The 23259-nt window shown below is 42.2% G+C and overlaps 1 protein-coding gene across 2 annotated transcripts in view; it reads right to left on the bottom strand.

Annotated features, from left to right (window-relative positions):
* Positions 1-23259, bottom strand: part of LOC115202803 (MAM domain-containing glycosylphosphatidylinositol anchor protein 1) — a 443101-nt gene that overhangs the window by 102918 nt on the left and 316924 nt on the right. For both annotated transcript variants that reach the window (XM_029766841.1, XM_029766842.1), the window contains exons 8-10: positions 12521-12636; positions 12049-12262; positions 8849-9145 (exon numbers count right to left, since the gene is read on the bottom strand). In XM_029766841.1, the coding sequence (XP_029622701.1) occupies positions 8849-9145; positions 12049-12262; positions 12521-12636 (627 nt within the window). The remainder of the gene's footprint in view (positions 1-8848; positions 9146-12048; positions 12263-12520; positions 12637-23259) is intronic.

The following is a 23259-nucleotide window of genomic DNA, read 5'->3' as shown; positions in this document are numbered from 1 at the left end:
TTCTCAATTGGTACAACATATATAGAGCACTGCACACACTACAATTTCTTATGTTTAAAAATGAGCTCAACTGGACACCTAAATGAGGCAGTGAATGAACCGAGAGAAAGCACGCAGGGCATTCTACACCATTAAAAAACTAATTCAAATTGAAATAAATTGGCTAAAACGAATTGAATGTGTCATTGAACCAGTTACACTTCATGGCAGTTTTGGAAACATCTAAGATACATTAACATTACCAAGCCCTGCAATGCCAAGATCTGAGCAAAGAATATAGTCTCCACATCCAGCTGGTCCTGGGGCTGAGTTCATAAACCTGTTCTACTAACACTCTGAAGCCTCAGGACAAGAACATCTAATCAATCAGAATAAACCAAAATACAACACAGTCAAAACAAAATGACATTATTTATTGGGAAGCACAAGCAAAATGGAGTGCTATCTGGCCCTAAATTGACAGTACTGTACACCACGGCTAAAGGTTTGACCAAGATCAAAACCTTGACAAAGTACAGGCTCAGTGGGCACAGCCTTGCCACTGAGAAGGGTAGACACAGGAAAGCCTGGCTCCCTGTAGAGCAGTGGTTCCCAAACTTTTATAGTCCCGTATCCCTTCAAACATTCAACCTCCAGCTGTATACCCCCTCTAGCACCAGGGTCAGCGCACTCTAAAAAGTTGTTTTTTTGCCATGATTGTAGGCCTGCCACACACACACCGGGGCACAAATAATAATAGTCAATAATTTTGCAATTAATTTAACCATCTTACATATAAAACTTTATTTGTTCATCGAATATTGTGAATAACTCACCACAGGTTAATGAGAAGGTGTGCTTGAAAGGATGCACATAACTCTGCAACGTTTGTTTTGTTAGGTGACCTAAACTGGGATATGCTTAACACCCCAGCAGTCCTACAATCTAAGCTAGATGCCCTCAATCTCACACAAATTATCAAGGAAACCACCAGGTACAACCCTAAATCCGCAAACACGGGCACTCTCATAGATATTATCCTGACCAACTTGCCCAAATACACTTCTGCTGTTTAGAATCAGGATCTCAGCGATCACTGCCTCATTGCCTGCATCCGCTATGGGTCCGCGGTCAAACGACCACCCCTCATCACTGTCAAACACTCCCTAAAACACTTCTGCGAGCAGGCCTTTCTAATCAACCTGGCCCATGTATCCTGGAAGGATATTGACCTCATCCCGTCAGTAGAGGACACCTGGTCATTCTTTAAAAGTAATTTCCTCACCATCTTAAATAAGCATGCCAATTTCAAAAAATGTAGAACTAAGAACAGATATAGCCCTTGGTTCACTCCAGACCTGACTGCCCTTGACCAGCACAAAAACATCCTGGTTTTGCATCCTGTAGCTCTAACTCCAAAAGGTTTTGGGACATTGTAAAGTCCATGGAGAACAAGAGCACCTCCAACCAGCTGCCCACTGCACTGAGTCTAGGCGACACGATCACCACCGATAAATCCATGATAATCGAACATTTCAAAAGGCATTTTTCTACGGCTGGCCATACTTTCCTCCTGGCTACCCCAACCCCGGTAAACAGCTCCACACCCCTCGCAGCTACTTTCCCGAACCTCCCCAGCTTCTCCTTCACCCAAATCCAGATCGCAGATGTCCTGAAAGAGCTGCAAAACCTGGACCCGTACAAATCAGCTGGGCTAGACAACCTGGACCCTCTCTTTCTAAAATTATCCGCCGCCATTGTTGCAACCCCTATTACCAGTCTGTTCAATCTCTCTTTCGTTTCGTCCGAGATCCCTAAAGATTGGAAAGCTGCCGCGGTCATCCCCCTCTTCAAAGGGGGTGACACTCTAGACCCAAACTGTTACAGACCTATATCCATCCATCCTGCCCTGCCTTTCTAAAGTCTTTGAAAGCCAAGTTAATAAACAGATCATTGACCATTTCGAATCCCACCGTACCTTCTCCGCTGTGCAATCCGGTTTCCGAGCTGGTCATGGGTGCACCTCAACCACGCTCGAGGTACTACACGATATCATAACCGCCATCGATAAAAGACAGTACTGTGCAGCCGTCTTCATCGACCTGGCCAAGGCTTTCGACTCTGTCAATCACCGTATTCTTATCGGCAGACTCAATAGCCTTGGTTTCTCAAATAACTGCCTCGCCTGGTTCACCAACTACTTCGCAGACAGAGTTCAGTGTGTAAAATCGGAGGGCCTGTTGTCCGGACCTCTGGCAGTCTCTATGGGGGTAACACATGGTTCAATTCTCGGGCTGACTCATTTCTCTGTATATATCAACGATGTCGCTCTTGCTGCGGGTGATTCCCTGATCCACCTCTACGCAAACAACACCATTCTGTAAACATCTGGCCCTTCTTTGGACACTCTGTTAACTAACCTCCAAACGAGCTTCAATGCCATACAACACTCCTTCTGTGGCCTCCAACTGCTCTTAAACGCTAGCAAAATCAAATACATGATTTTCAACCGTTCGCTGCCCACACCTGCCCGCCCGACTAGCATCACTACTCTGGACGGTTCTGACCTAGAATACGTGGACAACTACAAATATCTAGGTGTCTGGCTAGACTGTAAACTCTCCTTCCAGACTCATATCAAACATCTCCAATCCAAAAACAAATATAGAATCGGCTTTCTATTTCCAACAAAGCCTCCTTCACTCATGCCACCAAACTTACCCTAGTAAAACTGACTATCCTACCGATCCTCGACTTCAGCGATGTCATCTACAAAATAGCTTCCAATACTCTACTCAGCAAATTGGATGCAGTCTATCACAGTGCCATCCGTTTTGTTACCAAAGCGCCTTATACCACCCACCACTGCGACCTGTATGCTCTCGTAGGCTGGCCCTCACTACATATTCGTCGCCAGACCCACTGGCTCCAGGTCATCTATAAGTCTATGCTAGGTAAAGCTCCGCCTTATCTCAGCTCACTGGTCACGATAACAACACCCACCCGTAGCACGCACTCCAGCAGGTATACCTCACTGGTCATCCCTTCTTATTAATGGTATCTGTTGCTTTTATACATGTCTTACTACTTGAAAGTCGTCTTAATTCTCACTCAAAACCTCCTGTGGCTTATTTTTCAAATTGGCTGATGGTTTAATTTTATTTTTGGCAGTGAAACGAGGCTACTCAGGCGAGAACAAACCTCACCCAAATGTATAGCCCCGTTGGAAAATATAAATGGACTGTTTGAAAATGTGAAGATGTATTTACTTTTTTTATGTGAAGAATTATTATTTTTTAAACGTGAATCATATTTTTATTTAGCGTACCCCCAAAGGGGGTAGTTTGGGAATACCTGCTGTAGAAGAAAGGCTGTGCAACCACAGCAGAACCCGAGACAGAGCTGCATTTCCTGACAAAATGTAAAAAATATAAAACAATTACAGAGTGTAATTTCTCCAAATTTGAAACCCTCATTCAAGGTTTTAAAGACCACTTGGATGAGAATAGGCTACCCGTCCTGTTGGGTGAGGATGCAAAGAGCTGTGGGTTGGCAGCGCACTACATTGCTGCCTGCCATAAAATGAGGGTTAATGTCTGACAGACCAACCAACCTGCACATGTCCTCTATGCCTTTGTTAATGTCTGACAGACCGACCAACCAACCTGGACCCGTACAAATCAGCTGGAATGGCTATTTTGACCCTTGATTATTGCTGTTACTGTTGTCCCGTTGACAATATTTATTATTATTATTTTGATTATGTTAATATTGCAAATTGGCAATATGTCCATTGTTACGTCATGCGAATTGAATTGAATTGAATTTAGAGAGAGAGGGGGGGGGGGGTCAGAGGAGGACACCTAAAGAGAGAAAGAAATAGAGAGCAAGAATTAGAAAGAGGGTGAGTGAGGGAGAGGACACAGGAGTAACCTCGAGAGAGAGAGAGTCAGAGAGATGGGAAAAAAAGAAAGGAAGATTGAGAGGAATTGAGAGAATGGGAACAGTGGAAGCCCCTAGAGAGAGACCATGAGCGAGCGAAAGGGAGGGAAAAAAGATATACAATATAAATGAGATGAGAGAGGAAAAGATAGAGGGGGCTGTGAGAGAGAAAGAGAGAGGGGGAGAATCGACAGAACAGGGGGCAGAGAGACGTGAGGTGAGGCTTGTTGATAAAGTGATGTAGTGGCGGCTTCGTGTCTTGCCAGTCAGCAGTTGGTGTCTTCATCCTAGAAACGTGGTGCACGTATGGGACCACTGACAAAATGACTCAGCACCAGGTCTTACTGTCTCCCCTATCTATTTTCCTTGGCGGCTCGTGCTACGCTAGAATGTTTCAATTACACGATGCCATAATCCCAGTAAACAGAATCATTGTCCGTTTTATTAGAGACAACGAATATCCGCTGTAATCCTCTCTCTAACTCACACACACAGAAACATACACACGCACACAGACAGATACAGATGGAAATACAGAGAGAGACAGACAGACAGATATTAATGCAGGCAGACTCTCTCTCTCTCACACACACACAAACACAGTGTTCCCAGCGCGTTAGTCAAGTCTGTACATTACCCTCTTGTAGTAATGCATGAAGACATGACTTTTACAGTACGGTACACTCCAGGGAGATTGATCTGCATCAAGTGCAAGGGAGAAAACGTGGGGGGGAGTGATGGAGAAAGATGATGGAGAGCATGTGTGGTGTAAGAGTAAAATAGAGAAAGACTGCACATGACTGAGGAGCTCAGACGGAGTGAGGGAGGGAGGAAGAGAAAAAGGGACACAGAAGAGAGAGAGAGGTGGCAAGGGAATAGGTGAGAGGGAGAGAAAGACAAAGAGAGAGGGAGAAGGATAGTGAAAGAGATGCGGTGAGATGCCGTCTGATTGATGATGATGAGAATAGCAATGAAGAATATCCATGTCACGGTGAGAGGAGTGATAAAAAAAGGAGGGCAAGGGAGAATAAAATGAGGAAGAGGAGAAAAGGAGAGGAGGGAGGAAGAGATAAAGAGGGTTGTCCACTTATAGGCGCACTAAAAAAAGATAGCATCTTCGCGCTTATCAATCAACGGTTTTAAATGAAGGGTTGAAAAACAAACCTGATAAAATAAACAAATAAATACAAAGTAGGAGGGAAGGAGGGTTTAGTTGAGTTCATTTGGATCCCCATTAGCTGCACATGCATCAGCTACTCTTCCTGGGTTCCACATAAAACGTATAAATTCATGACAAAGTATTTACAAAAACAGCATAAGATAAGACATTAATTAAAATAAAAAAATCATAAAATAAGTGTTATATATTGGAAAGACACCAAGAGACAACAAAAATACTAATTAGACACTATTCATTTATTCTGTACATATTCATACTTTGATATGCAATAGAGTTAAATTAAATCTTTAGAAAGAAGAGAGGCACTGTGATACAATATGTTATTTATCTGTTTTTTTAAAGTTAAACTTGCTTTTTGCTTGAGTAACCTCTGGTGGCAGAGCCTTCCATGAGGACATGGCTCTATACATAACTGAGCAACACATTAAATCTGTTTTTGGTTTGGGTACAGTGAAGAAATCCAGGGAAGGAAAGGGGAATCGTTGGTTTATAAAGCACTGATGGTTCCCTGGAAAAGGGGTTCTGCAACATCTACCTATCTCTGTGTTCCTCTCTCTGTTTGTATTTCTCTCCCTTCTCCCTCATTTTCTATTTTCTCCCTCTGTCTCTTTCTCCGTCTCTCTGTCTCTCTCTCTTCTTCCCTCTCTTGCTTGTTACTAAATCCCTTCCTCTCTCGGTTTGTCACTCTTTCTCCCAGTTTGTCTTTCTCTCTTCCTACATCCATCTGTCACACTCAGTTTCTCTCTCTTTTTCTCTCTCTCTATTTCTGTCTTTCTAGACTGGGGTGGCCACCTGGCCAATAAATCATTGAAGTGGACTGGACTAGACGAGCATCTGAAAGTGTCGTCCTTCCGCCCGCCTGCATTAGCAAGCCTTGTAAATCTAGTAGTATCTTTTTAAGCATGTGGACGGATGGTGGATGGGGGTTGGGAGGATTTGGAATGTCAGCTCCACGGTCATAGTGGTCTTTAATTAAGCTGGCATTCGTTCTGCGCTAAGCTACACTCTTAGAAAAATTAGTTCCAATAGGGTTCTTTGCGGAGGGATAGGGATCTGCCAAGAACCATTTTCATCTGAAGAACCCTTTTTGGAAGAGAAGGGTTCTTTGTAAGGCAAAGAGTTCTACCTCAAACCTTTTTTATTCTAAGAACCATTTTTAGAAGAAAGGGCTCTTTGAGAGGCTAGAAGGATTCTTTCGAAGGCAAAAAGGGTTCTGCTTCTGAATCTGAATAAGCTTTTTTATTGTAATACTTGTTCTTTCTTTTAAATAGTGCCTGAGCAATAGTGTTTACTTCAGTGTTTAAACTTTAAGATCAGGAGTTTGAGTAATTTGATACATTTAAAAAGATTATTATCATATTTCCCAGCATCCTCTATTGCAGGTTGATTTTCAGAATTGTTTGTTTCAATATCTGTGTTTCTGCATATACATTGATTGGTTGATTAATCTTATGCTACACAAAGATAAATAACATACATTTTAGAAACTAATCCAATCTGTTGGATTTATTGCACCTGTTACTGAGAAAGTTGATCCATTTCAGATGATTTAGGTCATCCCATTGGACAATCTTCTTTACCCTGGCAATCATTCTGAATGCAGGTTTCAGGTGATAAAAATTGAACATCCTCACCATGTCTGGATTCCAATAGGTATTACACATCACTTTGCAAGCAAGAATAATGTAAACTAGGAGTTTCCTAACACCACTGTATTAGGGTATAACGTGGCCTTCAAAGAAAGGCCTTATGATATATGTAATGTATTGTCATAAATAATTACATTTTAAAGGGGAATAAGGCTGGTGGAACTGTTCATAAAGGGTTCTAGGAAAAACCTATAGAGGAAAAAATGTTTCTTGCTAGAAATGTTCACAGAGGGTTCTAGGCAGAACCATTTACAGGGGGTTCTATGAAGAACCCTGCATAGAGGGTTTTAGCACCAAAAAGGGTTCACCTATTGGGACAAACCGAAGCACCTTAGCAACTTTTATTCTAAAAGTGTAGTTTAATTTGCTAAGCAAGCTAGTGTGGGCATGTCCCTTACATTGAATCCCAAACCAACTCCTAGTCCCTACCCACAAGGCACTTGTGGAGATATGAGAGGATTGTATAAGTGTCCGCAACAACAATTCCATATAGCATATCAGAGGCCAATTCTCTCAGATCTACGTAAGTGCCTAGGGGGCAGGGGCTAGGACTTAGGTTTGTGATGTTTTGGCTTCAAGGCTCGTAAACTTGAAGAGTACTCACTCCAGGTCAATTAAAATAAACTACAGCGTTCACAGATTAAGCCAATGGTTTTTCAATGGGGCTCATACATTGACGGATGGACAGTCCTCTATCAAAGTTTAAATTATTTGAATATATTACAGGATACATGGAGGACCATACATCTTCTCACATTGTTAATGTTGCATTCACAATTCATGGGAAATACAGGCATTGGAACGAAAGCTGTAAACAAAAAAAATCTAAAGAATGGATGTAAAGGGATATTATACAAAGCAATGTGGGCTTCAGGGCTATTCTTTGAGCCTCTGTTTCACTATTAGCCATGAGTGTATTGTTCGCCCCATCCACCAGAGTGCATCACCTTCCTTCACAATTTACACACAAACACATTCTAAAGAGAGCCTTCTAGGACAGTGAGAGTTTTATTCAACATTGGCTGTTATGGCACAGCCCGCATTGAAGACAAAACAATGGCAAAACAACCTTCAGTGGCACTATTTTGAAACTGGAAAGTCAGGAGCTGGATTTTCACGAGCGTCTAGCAACATCACATACTGTAGGCTACAGTTATTGAATGGGGAAGAGAAGAGAAATGGTGTTGAATTCTGAGGCTTTTAGGGTTCTGAACTTTATGGACGAGCCCCTTTCATAATGGAAGCATTATTAAAGTGTGGCAGGCATAAGCACTTTTACTGAGCACAAAGTCTAAATATAACCATGGGGAGAGTTCGCTAATAGCCTAGCTAGCGTCTTCACTAATGGCTCGCGCAAACAATAAACAAGGTTTGCGCATTTAGCAGCATTGGTTTCTGAGTGGCATTATACCATTTTTTAATTAGTGACCTTGTTTGTTAGTAAGAGTGCATTCAACCCCATTTGGGGGTTATCGTTAGCTTACTCCGGTCCAGTGTGAGTTTTAAATTGAATTGAGACAGTGACTGCAGTCGATGCTAATCTAATAGTGCTAGCTATCGATTTGAAGAAATTGATGGTTGAGTTGTAATGACTGATAATGTTGTTGAACTTGACCTTTCAATAGTTTTTTAAGGGAAATGTAGTCATGTAGTGCTGGTGAGAAAAATGAAGAATGATGATTGAAGACAAAAGTCTAACTCAAACCACACCCTGAAAGGTGGCTTTAGTGCAACAGACAGATGGCAGTTTTGAACCAGCCAAGTGCAAATTTGACTGACCAGGGTTCGAGCTCAGGTCTCCTGAGCGCCAGAAGAGCTACAATGTAGGCATTAGCTGGGTGAACAAAAGCAAGTCTTCAGGTCTCAGTCAAGGTTATTCATCACGTGAGCATGGTTCAGAATGATCTCTGTTACACTACCACAGCTGATTCATCTACTCCAAAAAATACTTGATTAATTCATTGGGTGTGTTACTACTGGGCTGGACCAAAAGCCTGCACCCCATGTAGGTCAACAGGACCAGAACAGAACAAACACAATAATATTCAGAGCTCAATAAACAGATGCCTCATGGGAAATGTAGTACTTTACTACTCACATTGCACGTTGAGCTGCACCTGCGCCTGGCGTGGCTTGATGTTAAGGCCATTGTAGGGCGCCGTTTGGCAGCGATAGGAACCCATCAGGTCACGGGTGACGTTGGTCAGCCGGAGGCGCCCGTTGCGTGTCTCCACTGCCCACTCACCCGTGGGCATAGGCAGGTCCTTGTCGGCGCGCGACCAGAGCACAGGCGGACGGGGCTTGCCATCCACCAGGCACACCAGGTCGGCAGAGCCTCCCTCCCTCACACTCACCACCTGGCCCCCTGCCGGCACCGTCAAAATCGGGGGTGTGACTGTAGGGGGGAGAAATTGGAGAAGGGAGAGAGAGGGAGTGTGAGGGGAGTTGGAGTGGAGCAAGGGGGAGATAGAGGTAGGGAGATGAAGGAGGGTTAGGGGGGACAAGAGAAAATATTTAAGGAGGGATTGCCCAAAAGACAAACAGGGTTTATAAAAATTTTAAAAAGAGAAGAGAAGAAGAGAGAGAGGAGTAGGTGGGGAGGAGGGGGAAGCAAGTGAGGTTAAATGTTAAAATTAGTGAGGGCATTTATATTGGATACTAATGGTCATCGCACGCCCTGGGAAATGAAAAAGCTAAATGCAGTGTGTTGACTGGCGAGGCGAACCAGTGGTCAAGGTTAAACACACATCCTCATTTCCTCCATCTATCAACACTCTCAGTAGGACTAGGAGCAACAACAGGAGAGAGAGAGGGAGAGAGAGAGGGAGGGTAAAAAGAGGGTGACCTCTTCCCCAGTGCACAGCGCATATAAGCCTGGGACATCAACCATTCTAAGTTGGCCTTAGTGGGAGTGACCATAAAATTATATGGGAGTGACCTACTGAATAAAGAATTTGTCATTACATTTTTGAGAATCGGTTCCCTTGGCAACTTCTTCCCATGAATCTCAGAATGTTACCTAGCAACAACAACAACACTTTCAGAATAAGTGAGCATTCTGTAACTCAATAAATGTTACATCTAGCTTAGGAGTTTAGTGCTTGAATGAGCAGTATTTCTTAACTCCTTATAATGTACACAAACACTTGTCCATTAGGCTACATCTCTAATCACATTGTATTTTATGACAATGTACAGGTTTTAATGCCTTGAGACAGTCCAGTATCGAGTCAGCTCAGCTGCTGCTCCTGAAAGTAGAGGTGCCCAAGACCTGGGGGGGGGGGGGAGTGTTGTGGGAGATGACTGGTTGAAAGATGAAGCCAATAAAGCCAATGCCTATCATGCCAGGAGTTTCTCACGTCTTTCTGATTGGCTAACGACTCTCCTATCCACCAGAGTCTCCGTGCATTTAGGCGGAGGTGAGTATGGGAACGAGATTAAAAAGACACAGACTGGCCAATATGAGTCCCAAAACACTCACTACAACTTTCCCGTTGCTCTCTGGATAGGTATAAGCAGTGTAGTGGTGGACCTTACACCATAGTGCTTCCATTTTATAGATTGAAAAAGGGATAGGGCCGGAGGGGGATTGGGACTGTCTGTGGTAGTCAAAGAAAAGGACATCGAAAGAGACGGGGTAAGACAGAGAAAGAGAGAAACTGAAAGAAAGCAACACCAATCCACAACCAATGATCGAGTCAAGCTAGACAGATATCATCACTCTGGTTGCCGTGAGAACATTAGGACATGACATACATGTTCAAATAAAGTGTTACTGGACATTTGAAGGGAGAGATAAAACAACAGTTCTCGACCCTGGGGAGATGAGAGGAGGGTCGAGATCGCAGGAGTGGTAAACACATAGGGAGAGCACTGAGGTCTCATCACTCCGGGCCAAACCAATATCCCCAAGGGCGTTGACCATCACCTGAACAACCACTATTCAGAGACTTGTCCCGAAGCCAGTCGTGCAATGCCTTGGCTGTGTGCTTAGGAAGGTAAACCTTTGCCCCAGTCTGAGGTCCTGTGCGCTCTGGAGCAGGTTTTTCATCTCTATACTTTGCACTGTTCATCTTTCCCTCAATCCTGACTAGTCTCCCAGTCCCTGTAGCTGAAAAATATCCCCACAGCATGATGCCACCACCACCATGCTTCACCGTAGGAATGGTATTGTGATGAGTAGTGACTGGTTTCCTCCAGATGTGACGCTTGGCATTCAGGCCAACGAGTTCAATCTTGGTTTCATCAGACCAGAGCATCTTGTTTACCATGGTCTTAGAGTCCTTTAGGTGCCTTTGTGCAAACTCCAAGCGGGCTGTCATGTACCTTTAACTGAGGAATGGCTTCCGTCTGGCCACTCATAAACCATAAAGGCCTGATTGTTGGAGTGCTGAAGAGATGGTTGTCCTTCTGGAAGTTTCTCCTATCTCCACAGAGGAACTGGAGCTCTGTCAGAGTGACCATCAGGTTCTTGGTCACCTCCCAGACCAAGGACATTGTCCACCGATTGCCCAGTTTGCCCGGGGAGCCAGCTCTAGGAAGAGTCTTGGTGGTTCCAAACTTCTTTCATTTAATAATGATGGAGGCCAGTGTGTTCTTGGGGACCTTCAATGTTGCAAATCTGAGCATTTTTTAAATTATTCTCTTATATTTTTATGCACTTCTTTCAGCAGCATTTTCATGCCATTTGGCTAAACAAGTCAACAAGCATTCCAATTCAATCCAGTCAAATCAGGAGGTACCCTAACCCTAACCTTAGCCCATGTTCTTTTTGTACAGTGGTTCCTCCTTTCAAAGTTGCGTCATACTGCAGCATTCTGTGGCACGTTATCTAATTGTCAGCCATTTTTTTATGCAAGTTAGTGCTAGTTTGACCACCAGAGGGCATCTTTGAGAAGCATTTGATAGTCTTCCATATTGGCATTACCAGAGAATTTAAAACCTCTTTTGTAATAACATAGTATACGGGATTTATTTTAATAAATTTGGCTTAATTAATTTGATTAATATTATGGTGTTTCTATTCTGAGAAAAATGAAACCCTCAGGGTTTCCGCTAGGATGGAATAAAAAATATGGCTCTGTATAACGTGACGGTCGGGAGTAGGCCACAGCATAAGAGGATTGGAGTATTCAAATTTGATATCTAAGGGGCACAACTTTCAGTTGAGCGTACTTGCTCTTTGCCTTCTCTACTTCTCTACCGGAAGTTGATGCTGTTGCTATGCAACCTCATGCTAGCTAGTTAGCATAACAAATGACTAGTTAGGTACACAGAACAAAGAAACAGTCCACTCACCGCTGCTCTGGGTAATGTTGACGTCTACCCTCAGCTCGGGCACCGTGCTCCCAGGAAAGTTGGCCACACAGCTGTAGGTGGCCTGGTCACGGAACTTCATGTCCACGATCTCCAGGCTACTTGTGCCTGGTGCCATGTCCGGGTCGCTGCGCAGCACGATCAAGCTGTCCGAGTTGTAGACTAGTGCCGCGTTCTTGTACCATGTGTAGTTGACCTAATAATATCAAATATAAATGTTATTTTATTATATTAATATATTGCTATAGCCTATATAATTTACATAATATGTTGCAACTTGTATTAAGCATGTATGAATATTTATAATGTCTTAAAACAAGGCTTATGTATCTCTTTACATAAAATGTTCATCCGTCTCACCTACTTTGATTTATTCGGCATCATTATGAGATTATTATGAAGGGACATACCCTACTAATATTATTAATACTAATATTATTATTATTCAGTTGACCTTGTCCTGGGGCTGTGCGTCCACGTGACACGAGAGCTTGAGATCGCGGCCCATCTGGATGCTCTCACTGTCCTTGTTGGAGTCGGGTGTGATCTGGAAGGTGAGGTTGCCCATACCTGAGGGGAGGGAGTGGAGAGGGAGGAAGAAAGGGAGGGATGAAGGGGGTTAGGAGGGGGAGGGAGTCAGGGATGAGAGGAAGGAAGGAGGAAGTATAAAGGGGGAGATGGATAAGGAAGAAGGGGGTGAGAGAAGGAGGGGGAGAGTATAATCGAGAAAGAGTATGGAGGAGGATAGAGAGTGGTGGAGGAGGAGGGAGAGAACATAAGACAGAGGATGGGAAGAGGGAGAAAGAAAAAAAGGAAAGAGTAGAGGAAAAGTGATGAAATAAGGAGGGAGATGGAGAAGAAGAAGAAAAAAAGAAAACTGAGCAAGAAGGAGAGATATCTACCTTAACCATCCTAAACACTAGACACTGATTGGTGCGATTTAATTCCAGAACCTCCCAAATTGGCCCTGTTCTGAATACAAAACTCCATTGGCAAACGACATAGGAACTAATATAAGCAGGAGAGGAGAGAGAAAAATCCTGTAACTCCACGCTTCGCCAAGCATGCTAACTAGCTCGGCAGGTGGCGTTGGTGAGGACGGGAGACCATATGTTTGATCGTCCTCACCGCCATATGGTTAGCCCTCCCTGTTCAAATGGACAGAGACCGTATGTTTTGCCTTATACTTCAGCGAGGCGCTTACGAAGTACTCGTCTGCGTGGCGTTATCACCACCTGGGCTCATGTGACTTGCTCAGGCCCATTAACAGGGAAGGCAAAAACACACTCACATACACATATGTTCAGTACACACAAATACGAACACACACACACTCATTATGTACAATACACACTCATTATGTACAATACACACACATGCACACACAAAACCCCCCGCACCCACCTACCCCCCTTCCAACACACACACACACACACACTTTATCAGCTCCTCTAATTACTTCCATCTCGGCTCAAATTAATCTGAGTAAATAAAGATTTTTAAAAGCGATAAAAATAGCCGGCAGCGGGCCACTGAATAAAGGAGTTTGTTTAATGGGCAGGGTAATCTAGAGTTAATCTAGAGTCTTGACATAATTGTATAGAAACCAGAGCTAATCACAGATCAACTGGATGACGTTCACACACATGTAGACATTATGTTCCCAGGTAATGCTTAGGCACACACACCACACACAGCAAATGAAATCGCACGCACGCACACACACAGACATCTGTGCTCAAGAGTATGCAGCTATTGTAATTCACAATGTCAGTTACATGGAGCAGTTAATTAACCAATGTAAATTTGACTTAGTTGGTTCACATGCAAAGTTGCATCCATGAATGTCCACAGACAGATGTGTAGGGTGATTCTGCCCCTAAAAGCTAATCTGGTATCAGTTTTTAATTTTACCCACTACGGTTAACGTAAGGATTGGGGGAGGGGAAGCCGATTCTAGATCTGCACCTACAGTAGGGGAAATTTCACCCCGGAGCCAAACACAGATGTTGGCTACACTTCATTGCACACCATGATGTAAATATGACAGGAATGATAACCTCTCACAAATGCTTATGTAGTCTTATGTAATGTAGTCATATTTTACCATATGTTACCCAAACTAGTCAAGACCTATATATGTCAAAACAGACATGCGGAAAAAAGGTCACGCACACACACACACAGTTACAGTCACATCCAAAATTATTGGCTCCCTTAAAATAAAGATGAGAAAAAAAAGTGAATGAAATAAATAATACAAATACTGGGTAATGGTATACTTTGACTACATATCCATAACATATTTATTACACATCATGAACGTTTTAAAACGGGTCCAAACCACATTATTCAAGGTTAATGCAGGTAGCCTAGTGGTTAGAGCATTGGGCCAGTAACTGAAAGGTTGCGTGATCAAATCCCAGAGCTGAGAAGGTAAAAATCTGTCGTTCTGCCCCTGAGCAAGGCAGTTAACCCACTGTTCCCCAGGTGCCGAAAGATGTGGATGTTGATTATGGCAGCCCCCCGCACCTCTCTGATTCAGAGGGGTTGGGTTAAATGCGGAAGACACATTTCAGTTGAAGGTAGCCCCCTTTCCATTTTCCATAATGAAATATATCCATAGCATATCTATAGCACATATGTCATATTTAGGCATCTTAATAGATGCATCATTACAATGACAGCGAAGTGTCATCCTTATGTCTGTTCTAAAAAGTGTGCTTCAGCCATACCAGTATTAGTGAATATACCAAATGGGCAAACCATGTTTTGAAAATTATGCTGATATAGCCTGTACCATCCCACTGCATGAAATTACTCCTACCTGCCTATATTGGCCAGTAGTGGAAATTTCATGCAGTCAATCCCACCTGCCCCCCCTGCCTGAATTTTATGCAGTCATTGTACTGTCATTAAAATTTTCTCATTCATAAAGAATTTATAAACATTCATCACTTATAAAAAATTATACGAACACAACACAGAATGTTAAAGGAAATATCAACATTTAAAAAAAAAATCCAGATGTAATGTTTGCTTGCTAGAACAGAAATCCTACCATTGACATTTTTCTGTTTGACTTTTCTTGAATAGATTTTTAAAAGATTAATATTCATAGTATTCAAATTCAATTTCCCATTTCGGGCTCATAGCTAGAAAAAATTACTTTAGTAAAACGTACAAACATAGGGTAAGCTAGCTAGTGTTATGTAGCACTATGTTGGATCACTCCAATATGATATGGTATCCTTCCACATGGCAGGATAGATTCCGAGTAAGGATTTCAGATTAGTCTGTGGCTGACCCCCTTAAATAACTGCTACCGCACTACTTCCACCTCTTCCTTTTCTCGGTTCATTCCAGAGAGGATCAAACCATAACTCTTTCGTAACTCATTAATAAATCCTCTTTGGGCTAGGTGTGATGCTAGCGTCCCACCTGGCCAACATCCGGTGAAATTGCAGAGCGCGAAATTCAAAATACATAATTCGTAATATTAAACATTCATGAAAATACAAGTGTCTTACATCCTTTAAAAGCTTAACTTCTTCTTAATCCAGCCGCTTTGTCAGATTTCAAAAAGGCTTTACGGCGAAAGCACACCATGCAATTATCTGAGGACAGCGCCCCGCTTAGACACAAAAAAAGCTTCATAGTAAGATGGTGCCAACAGATATGACAGCTCTGCTTCTAGCTCCTAAGCAACTTTGCAGTATTTTGTCATTTGTGTGTTATTTCTTACATTTTTAGGCCAGAATTGTTTTTGTGTTATTACATACAGCCGGAAATAACTCTTGGATATCAGGGCGGCGGTAACACACCAGCATTACGACCAGGAATGCGACTTTCCCAAATTGGATCCTTTGTTCCAGGGTAATTTAACTTATTCCAGATGCTGCTCATAAACACCGCCGGCGGAGAAGAGGTATTTGGAGTGGACTTCTAGTCTGACTGGGGAGGCGTGCACACCATCCACCGCTTCCGAATATATTACTCAATAATGTTCAGTCTATGGATAATAAAGTAGACGAGCTCAGGGCAAGGATCTCCTTTCAGAGAGACATCAGGGATTGTAACATACTCTGTTTCACGGAAACATGGTTCTCTCAGGATATACTCTCTTTGTCCATACAGCCAGCTGGGTTCTCAGTACATCGCGCAGACAGGAATAAATATCTGTCCCGGAAGAATTAAGGCGGGGGTGTATGTTTCATGATTAACTACTCATGGTGTGATTGTGAATAACATACAGAAACTCAAGTCCTTTTGTTCACCCGATCTAGAATACCTCACAAATCCAATGGCGACCGTAATACCTCCCAAGATAATTATCTTTGGTTATAGTCATAGCGTGTATATTCCCTTCAAGCCGATAAAACTGTCGTGTCTTTGTCATCATTATTAAACTGAAGACTGTTAGTTTATCAAATCAATTCTCTGTAATTATTATTACGTGATTAACTAATCAGGTAAATGTAATTACCTAGGAAGTTGCGGCACCAAGGAAAATATTCAGATTACAAAGTTATAATTTTCCTAATATAACTTTCAGATATTTTAATATCTGATCAATTAGTCTTCTAATTAATGAATTATTCTTTACCTCACGTTAGTCTCATTTCCAAACGTCGTAAATTGTTGGTTATCTGCACGAACCCAGTCTTCACTATGAATCATTCATACATCAATTGTCTCAATCATTTATTTATTAAATAACTAAATAATCACAGAAATGCACATACAAACAAACAAAGTAGATATGGTTACAAGGAAATTATAGGGGATGTGCCCTAGTGGGCTAAACCGGTATTACGGCTTGGTGGACAAAAGGGAAGTGGGTGTAGACTGAGAAAGATGGGAATTACGCAAATGAGTCACTACACACTTGATAATCATATTCATTGAAATGCTAATCCTTTGCACATGAACACTCACTCATTCGGGAATAATTGCAATCAATATATATATATATATATATATATATATATATTTACGCTCAGTGTGGCATCGTGATCTCTGTTGGAATCGTCCGTCTTTCTGTTGGAGAGTTTGTCCGCCCTCTCTCTCTCTTCCGTGGTTAGAATGGATAGTTCAGAGTCCCATTCATAAATGTTGTTATAGAAAATATGTTTTGGCGGTTGTCGGCCTTCGCATTCAAGGGTATAGAATTCCTAGCTGCAGACTAGTAATTAGTATCAAAGATTCTCTTATTCTGTCGGTATCAATAGTCTCAGAATTTTACCACGTGGTATGGTTAAGAATTCAGCAACGAGGAATGCATGGTCTCTACTCAAACCTTTGCCCTCCCGTAACTGAGGTAAGCTTGGTCTAAAGGGAAATTCCCAAGGTAGGGGTTATATACAGAACCGTAGAAACGGCTGTCCCATGATGCCAGATTAATGTCTGTGCTCATGGGGTGGGTCTATGACTTAGTTAACCTGTTATGGATAGGGGGAAGTATTTTCACGGCCGGATAAAAAACGTACCCGATTTAATCTGATTATTACTCCTGCCCAGAAACTAGAATATCCATATAATTATTAGCTTTGGATAGAAAACACTCCAAAGTTTCTAAAACTGTTTGAATGGTGTCTGTGAGTATAACAGAACGCATTTGGCAGGCCAAAACCTGACAAGAATCCAACCAGGAAGTGGGAAATCTGAGAATTGTAGTTCTTCTTTTGAATCCTTATCGAAACTTCAGTGTCTGTGGGGTCACGTTGCACTTCCTAAGGCTTCCATTGGCTGTCAACAGCCTTTAGAAACGTGTTCTTAAGCCTTCTCCTGTTACTGGGCAGAGAATAGTAGCTCACTCAATGAGTGGACTGCCTAAGGACAAAGGGCTTGGTTATGCGTGAGCCCGCGAGTACGCCGTTCCTTCTTTTTCTTCTGGAATGAATACGCTATTGTCCGGTTGGAATATTATCGCATTTTTACATTAACTATACCCTAAAGATTGATTGTAAACAACGTTTGACATGTTTCTACGAACGGTAATGGAACATTTTTACTTTTCGTGTCTCAATTTACGCTCGCGCATTATGCCTTTGGATAGTGCTCTGAACGCACAAACAAAACGGAGGTATTTGGACATAAATATGGAGTATTTCAAACAAAACGAACATTTCTTGTGGAAGTAGGAGTCCTGGGAGTGCATTCCGCCGAAGATCAGCAAAGGTAAGGAATGATTTATAACACTAATTAAGAGTTTTGTTGATGCCAGAACTTGGCGGGTAGCTGTATAGCTTGCATTGATGGTTGAGCTATGTACTCAGAATATTGAAAAATGTGCTTTCTCCGTAAAGTTATTTTGAAATCTGACACAGCGGTTGCATCAAGGAGTAATGTATCTATAATTCTTTAACCTGTTTGGGCTAGGGGGCAGTATTGAGAATTTTGGAAAAAATATGTGCCCATTTTTAACTGCCTCCTACACCAACTCAGAAGCTAGAATATGCATATTATTGTTCAGGTTTGGATAGAAAACACCCTAAAGTTTCTAAAACTGTTTGAATGGTGTCTGTGAGTATAACAGAACTCCTATGGCAGGCAAAAACCTGACAAGGTTTCATGCAGGAAGTGGCCTGTCTGACAAGGAGTCGTGCGTCTTGCAGCTGTTTATTGAAAAGTAAGGATCTTAGCTGTAACGTGACAATTCCTAGGGCTCCAATAGGCTCTCAGAACCCGGGAAAAACCTGAAGGATGACGAGGCGGCCTCTGGCTGAAACAGATTATCGCCTTTGGTAAGTGGCCGATCAGAGGACCATTGAATGAGGCGCGTGCACGATTCGCCCCCGTGGAGAAATTTCATTCGGCTGTTTAGGCTCATTGCAGATTCCCGGTCGGAATATTATCGCTTTTCTAAGAGATAAATGGCATAAAAATTGGTTTTAAACAGCGGTTGACATGCTTCGAAGTACGGTAATGGAATATTTAGACATTTTTTGTCACACCATGCGCCATGCTCGAGACCGTGATGTAGCATTCTGATAGTGTCTAGAACTCACGAACAAAACGTCGCTGTTTGGATATAACGATGGATTATTTGGGACCAAACCTACATTTGTTATTGAAGTAGAAGTCCTGGCAGTGTATTCTGACGAAGAACAGGAAAGGTAAGAACATTTTTATTATAGGAAATGTGATTTTGGTGAAGGCTGAACTGTGTGGGTGTCTAAATAGCTAGCCCGTGATGCCGGGCTATGTACTTAGAATATTGCAAAATGTGCTTCATCCGAAAAGCTATTTTAAAATCGGACATATCGAGTGCATAGAGGAGTTCTGTATCTATAATTCTTAAAATAATTGTTATGCTTTTTGTGAACGTTTATCGTGAGTAATTTAGCAAACTGTTAGTAAATTTCCCGGAAGTTTGCGGGGGGTATGCTTTTTCTGAACGTCGCATGCTAATGTAAAAAGCTGGTTTTTGATATAAATATGAACTTGATTGAACAGACATGCATGTATTGTATAACATAATGTCCTAGGTGTGTCATCTGATGAAGGTCATAAAAGGTTAGTGCTGCATTTAGCTGTGGTTTGGGTTTATGTGACATGATATGCTAGCTTGAAAAATGGGTGTCTGATTATTTCTGGCTAGGCACTCTCCTGACATAATCTAATGTTTTGCTTTCGTTGTAAAACCGTTTTGAAATCGGACAGTGTGGTTAGATTAACGAGATTCTTGTCTTTAAATAGCTGTAAAATAGTCATATGTTTGAGAAATTGAAGTAATAGTATTTCAAACGATTCAAAAATCGCGCCACTGGATTGAAGTGGCTGTTACGTAGGTGGGACGAATTCGTCCCACATGCGCCAGAGAGGTTAAATAAGTGTTATATATTTTGTCAACGTTTATGATGAGTATTTCTGTAAATGAATGTGCTCATTCACCGGAAGTTTTGGAGGCAAACATTTTCTGAACATCACGCGCCAATGTAAAATGCTGTTTTTGGATATAAATATGAACTTGATCGAACAAAACATACATGTATTGTGTAACATGATGTCCTATGAGTGTCATCTGATGAAGATCGTCAAAGGTTAGTAATTCATTTTTGTGGTTTCTGTGACATCTCCTTGCTAGGAAAATGGCTGTGTGGTTATTGTTTGTCTATGTACTGTCCTAACATAATCTAATGTTTTGCATTCGCTGTAAAGCCTTTTTGAAATCGGACAATGTGGTTACATTAAGGAGAAGTGTATCTTTAAAATGGTCTAAAATAGTCGTATGTTTGAGAAATTTAAATTATTAGATTTTTGATGTTTTGTATTTCGCGCCCTGCTGTTCCATTGTCTCTTGGCTAGACGTTCCGCTAGCGGAACATCATTAATATTCACATGGAAAGGTCCACAGACCCACTCCAAAAAGCTTTCTGAGACATCATCGACTCAGTGGGTTTTGTCCAACATGTCTCCGGACCTACTCACTGCCACAGTCATACTCTGGACCAAGTTTTGTCCCGTGGAATAAATGTTGTGGATCTTAATGTTTTTCCTCATAATCCTGGACTATCGGACCACCATTTTATTACATTTGCAATCGCAACAAATATTCTGCTCAGACACCAACCAAGGATCATCAAAAGTCGTGCTATAAATTCTCGGACAACCCAAAGATTCCTAGATGCCCTTCCAGACTCCATCCTCCTACCCAAGGACGTCAGAGTACAAAAATCAGATAACCACCTAACTGAGGAACTCAATTTAACCTTGTGCAATACCCTAGATGCAGTCACACCCCTGAAAAACAAAAACATTTGTCATAAGAAACTACCTCCCTGGTATACAGAAAATATCTGAGCTCTGAAGCAAGCTTCCAGAAAATTGGAACAGAAATGGCGTCACACCAAACTGGAAGTCTTCCGACTAGCTTGGAAAGACAGTCCGTGCAGTATCGAAGAGCCCTCACTGCTGCTCGATCATCCTATTTTTCCAACTTAATTGAGGAAAATAAGAACATTCCAAAATGTATTTTTGATACTGTCGCAAAGCTAACTAAAAAGCAGCATTCCCCAAGAGAGGATGGCTTTCACTACAGCAGTGATAAATTCAGGAACTTCTTTGAGGAAAAGATCATGATCATTAGAAAGCAAATTACGGACTCCTCTTTAAATCTGCGTATTCCTCCGAAGCTCAGTTGTCCTGAGTCTGCACAACTCTGCCAGGACCTAGGATCAATGGAGACACTCAAGTGTTTTAGTACTATATCTCTTGACACAATGATGAAAATAATCATGGCCTCTAAACCTTCAAGCTGAATACTGGACCCTATTCCAACTAAACTACTGAAAGAGCTGCTTCCTGTGCTTGGCCCTCCTATCTTGAACATAATAAACGGCTCTCTATCCACCGGATGTGTACCAAACTCACTAAAAGTGGCAGTAATAAAGCCTCTCTTGAAAAAGCCAAACCTTGACCCAGAAAATATAAAAAACTATCAGCCTATATCGAATCTCCCATTCCTCTCAAACATTTTAGAAAAAGCTGTTGCGCAGCAACTCACTGCCTTCCTGAAGACAAACAATGTATACGAAATGTTTCAGTCTGGTTTTAGACCCCATCATAGAACTGAGAGTGCACTTGTGAAGGTGGTAAATTACCTTTTAATGGCATCAGTCTGAGGTTCTGCATCTGTCCTCGTGCTCCTAGACCTTAGTGCTGCTTTTGATACCATCGATCACCACATTCTTTTGGAGAGATTGGAAACCCAAATTGGTCTACACGGACAAGTTCTGGCCTTGTTTAGATCTTATCTGTCGGAAAGATATCAGTTTGTCTCTGTGGATGGTTTGTCCTTTGACAAATCAACTGTAAATTTCGGTGTGCCTCAAGGTTCCGTTTTATGACCATTATTGTTTTCAATCTATATTTTACCTCTTGGAGATGTCATTCGGTAACATAATGTTAACTTTCACTGCTATGCAGATGACACACAGCTGTACATTTCGATGAAACATGGTGAAGCCCCAAAATTGCCCTCACTGGAAGCCTGTGTTTCAGACATAAGGAAGTGGATGGCTGCAAATGTTCTACTTTTAAACTTGGACAATACAGAGATGTTTATTCTAGGTCCCAAGAAACAAAGAGATCTTCTGTTTAATCTGAAAATGTATCTTGATGGTTGTACAGTCGTCTCAAATACAACTGTGAAGGACCTCGGCGTTACTCTGGACCCTTATCTCTCTTTTGACGAACATATCAAGACTGTTTCAAGGACAGCTTTTTTCCATCTACGTAACATTGCAAAAATCAGAAACTTTCTGCCCAAAAATGATGCAGAAAAATGTATCCATTATTTTGTAACTTTTAGGTTAGAGTACTGCAATGCTCTACTTTCCGGCTACCCGGACAAAGCACAAAAAATTAATTGTGCTAAACACGGCTGCTAGGATCTTGAGTAGAACCAAAAAATTTGATCATATTACTTCAGTGCTAGCCTCTCTACACTGGCTTCCTGTTAAGGCAAGGGCTGATTTCAAGATTTTACTGCTAACCTACAAAGCATTACATGGGCTTGCTCCTACCTATCTTTCCGATTTGGTCCTGCTGTACATACCTACACATCCGCTATGGTCACAAGACGCAGGCCTCCTAACTGTCCCTAGAATTTCTAAGCAAACAGCTGGAGGCAGGGCTTTCTCCTATAGAGCTCAATTTTTATGGAATGGTCTGCCTACCCATTTGAGAGACGCAGACTCAGTCTCAACTTTTAAGTCTTTATTGAAGACTCATCTCTTCAGTAAGTCCTATGATTGAGTGTAGTCTGGCCGAGGAGTGTGAAGGTGAACGGAAAGGCACTGGAGCAACGAACCGCCCTTACTGTCTCTGCCTGGCCGGTTCCCCTCTCTCCACTGGATTTCTCTGCCTCTAACCCTATTACAGGGGCTAAGTCACTGGCTTACTGGTGCTCTTCCATACCATCCCTAGGAGGGGTGCGTCACTTGAGTGGGTTGAGTCATCGGCGTGATCTTCCTGTCTGGGTTGGCGCCCCCGCTTGGGTTGTGCCGTGGCGGAGATCTTTGTGGGCTATACTCGTCCATGTCTCAGGATGGTAAGTTGGTGGTTGAAGATATCCCTCTAGTGGTGTGGGGGCTGTGCTTTGGCAAAGTGGGTGGGGTTATATCCTGCCTGTTTGGCCCTATCCGGGGGTATCGTCGGACCATGCCTCAGGACTACCTGGCCTAATGA

Source organism: Salmo trutta, chromosome 12, assembly GCF_901001165.1.
Source record: "Salmo trutta chromosome 12, fSalTru1.1, whole genome shotgun sequence".
NCBI classification, from domain to species: Eukaryota; Metazoa; Chordata; class Actinopteri; order Salmoniformes; family Salmonidae; genus Salmo; species Salmo trutta.
The sequence above is the reverse complement of the archived record's forward strand: the minus strand, read 5'-3'. Positions and strand labels throughout refer to the sequence as shown.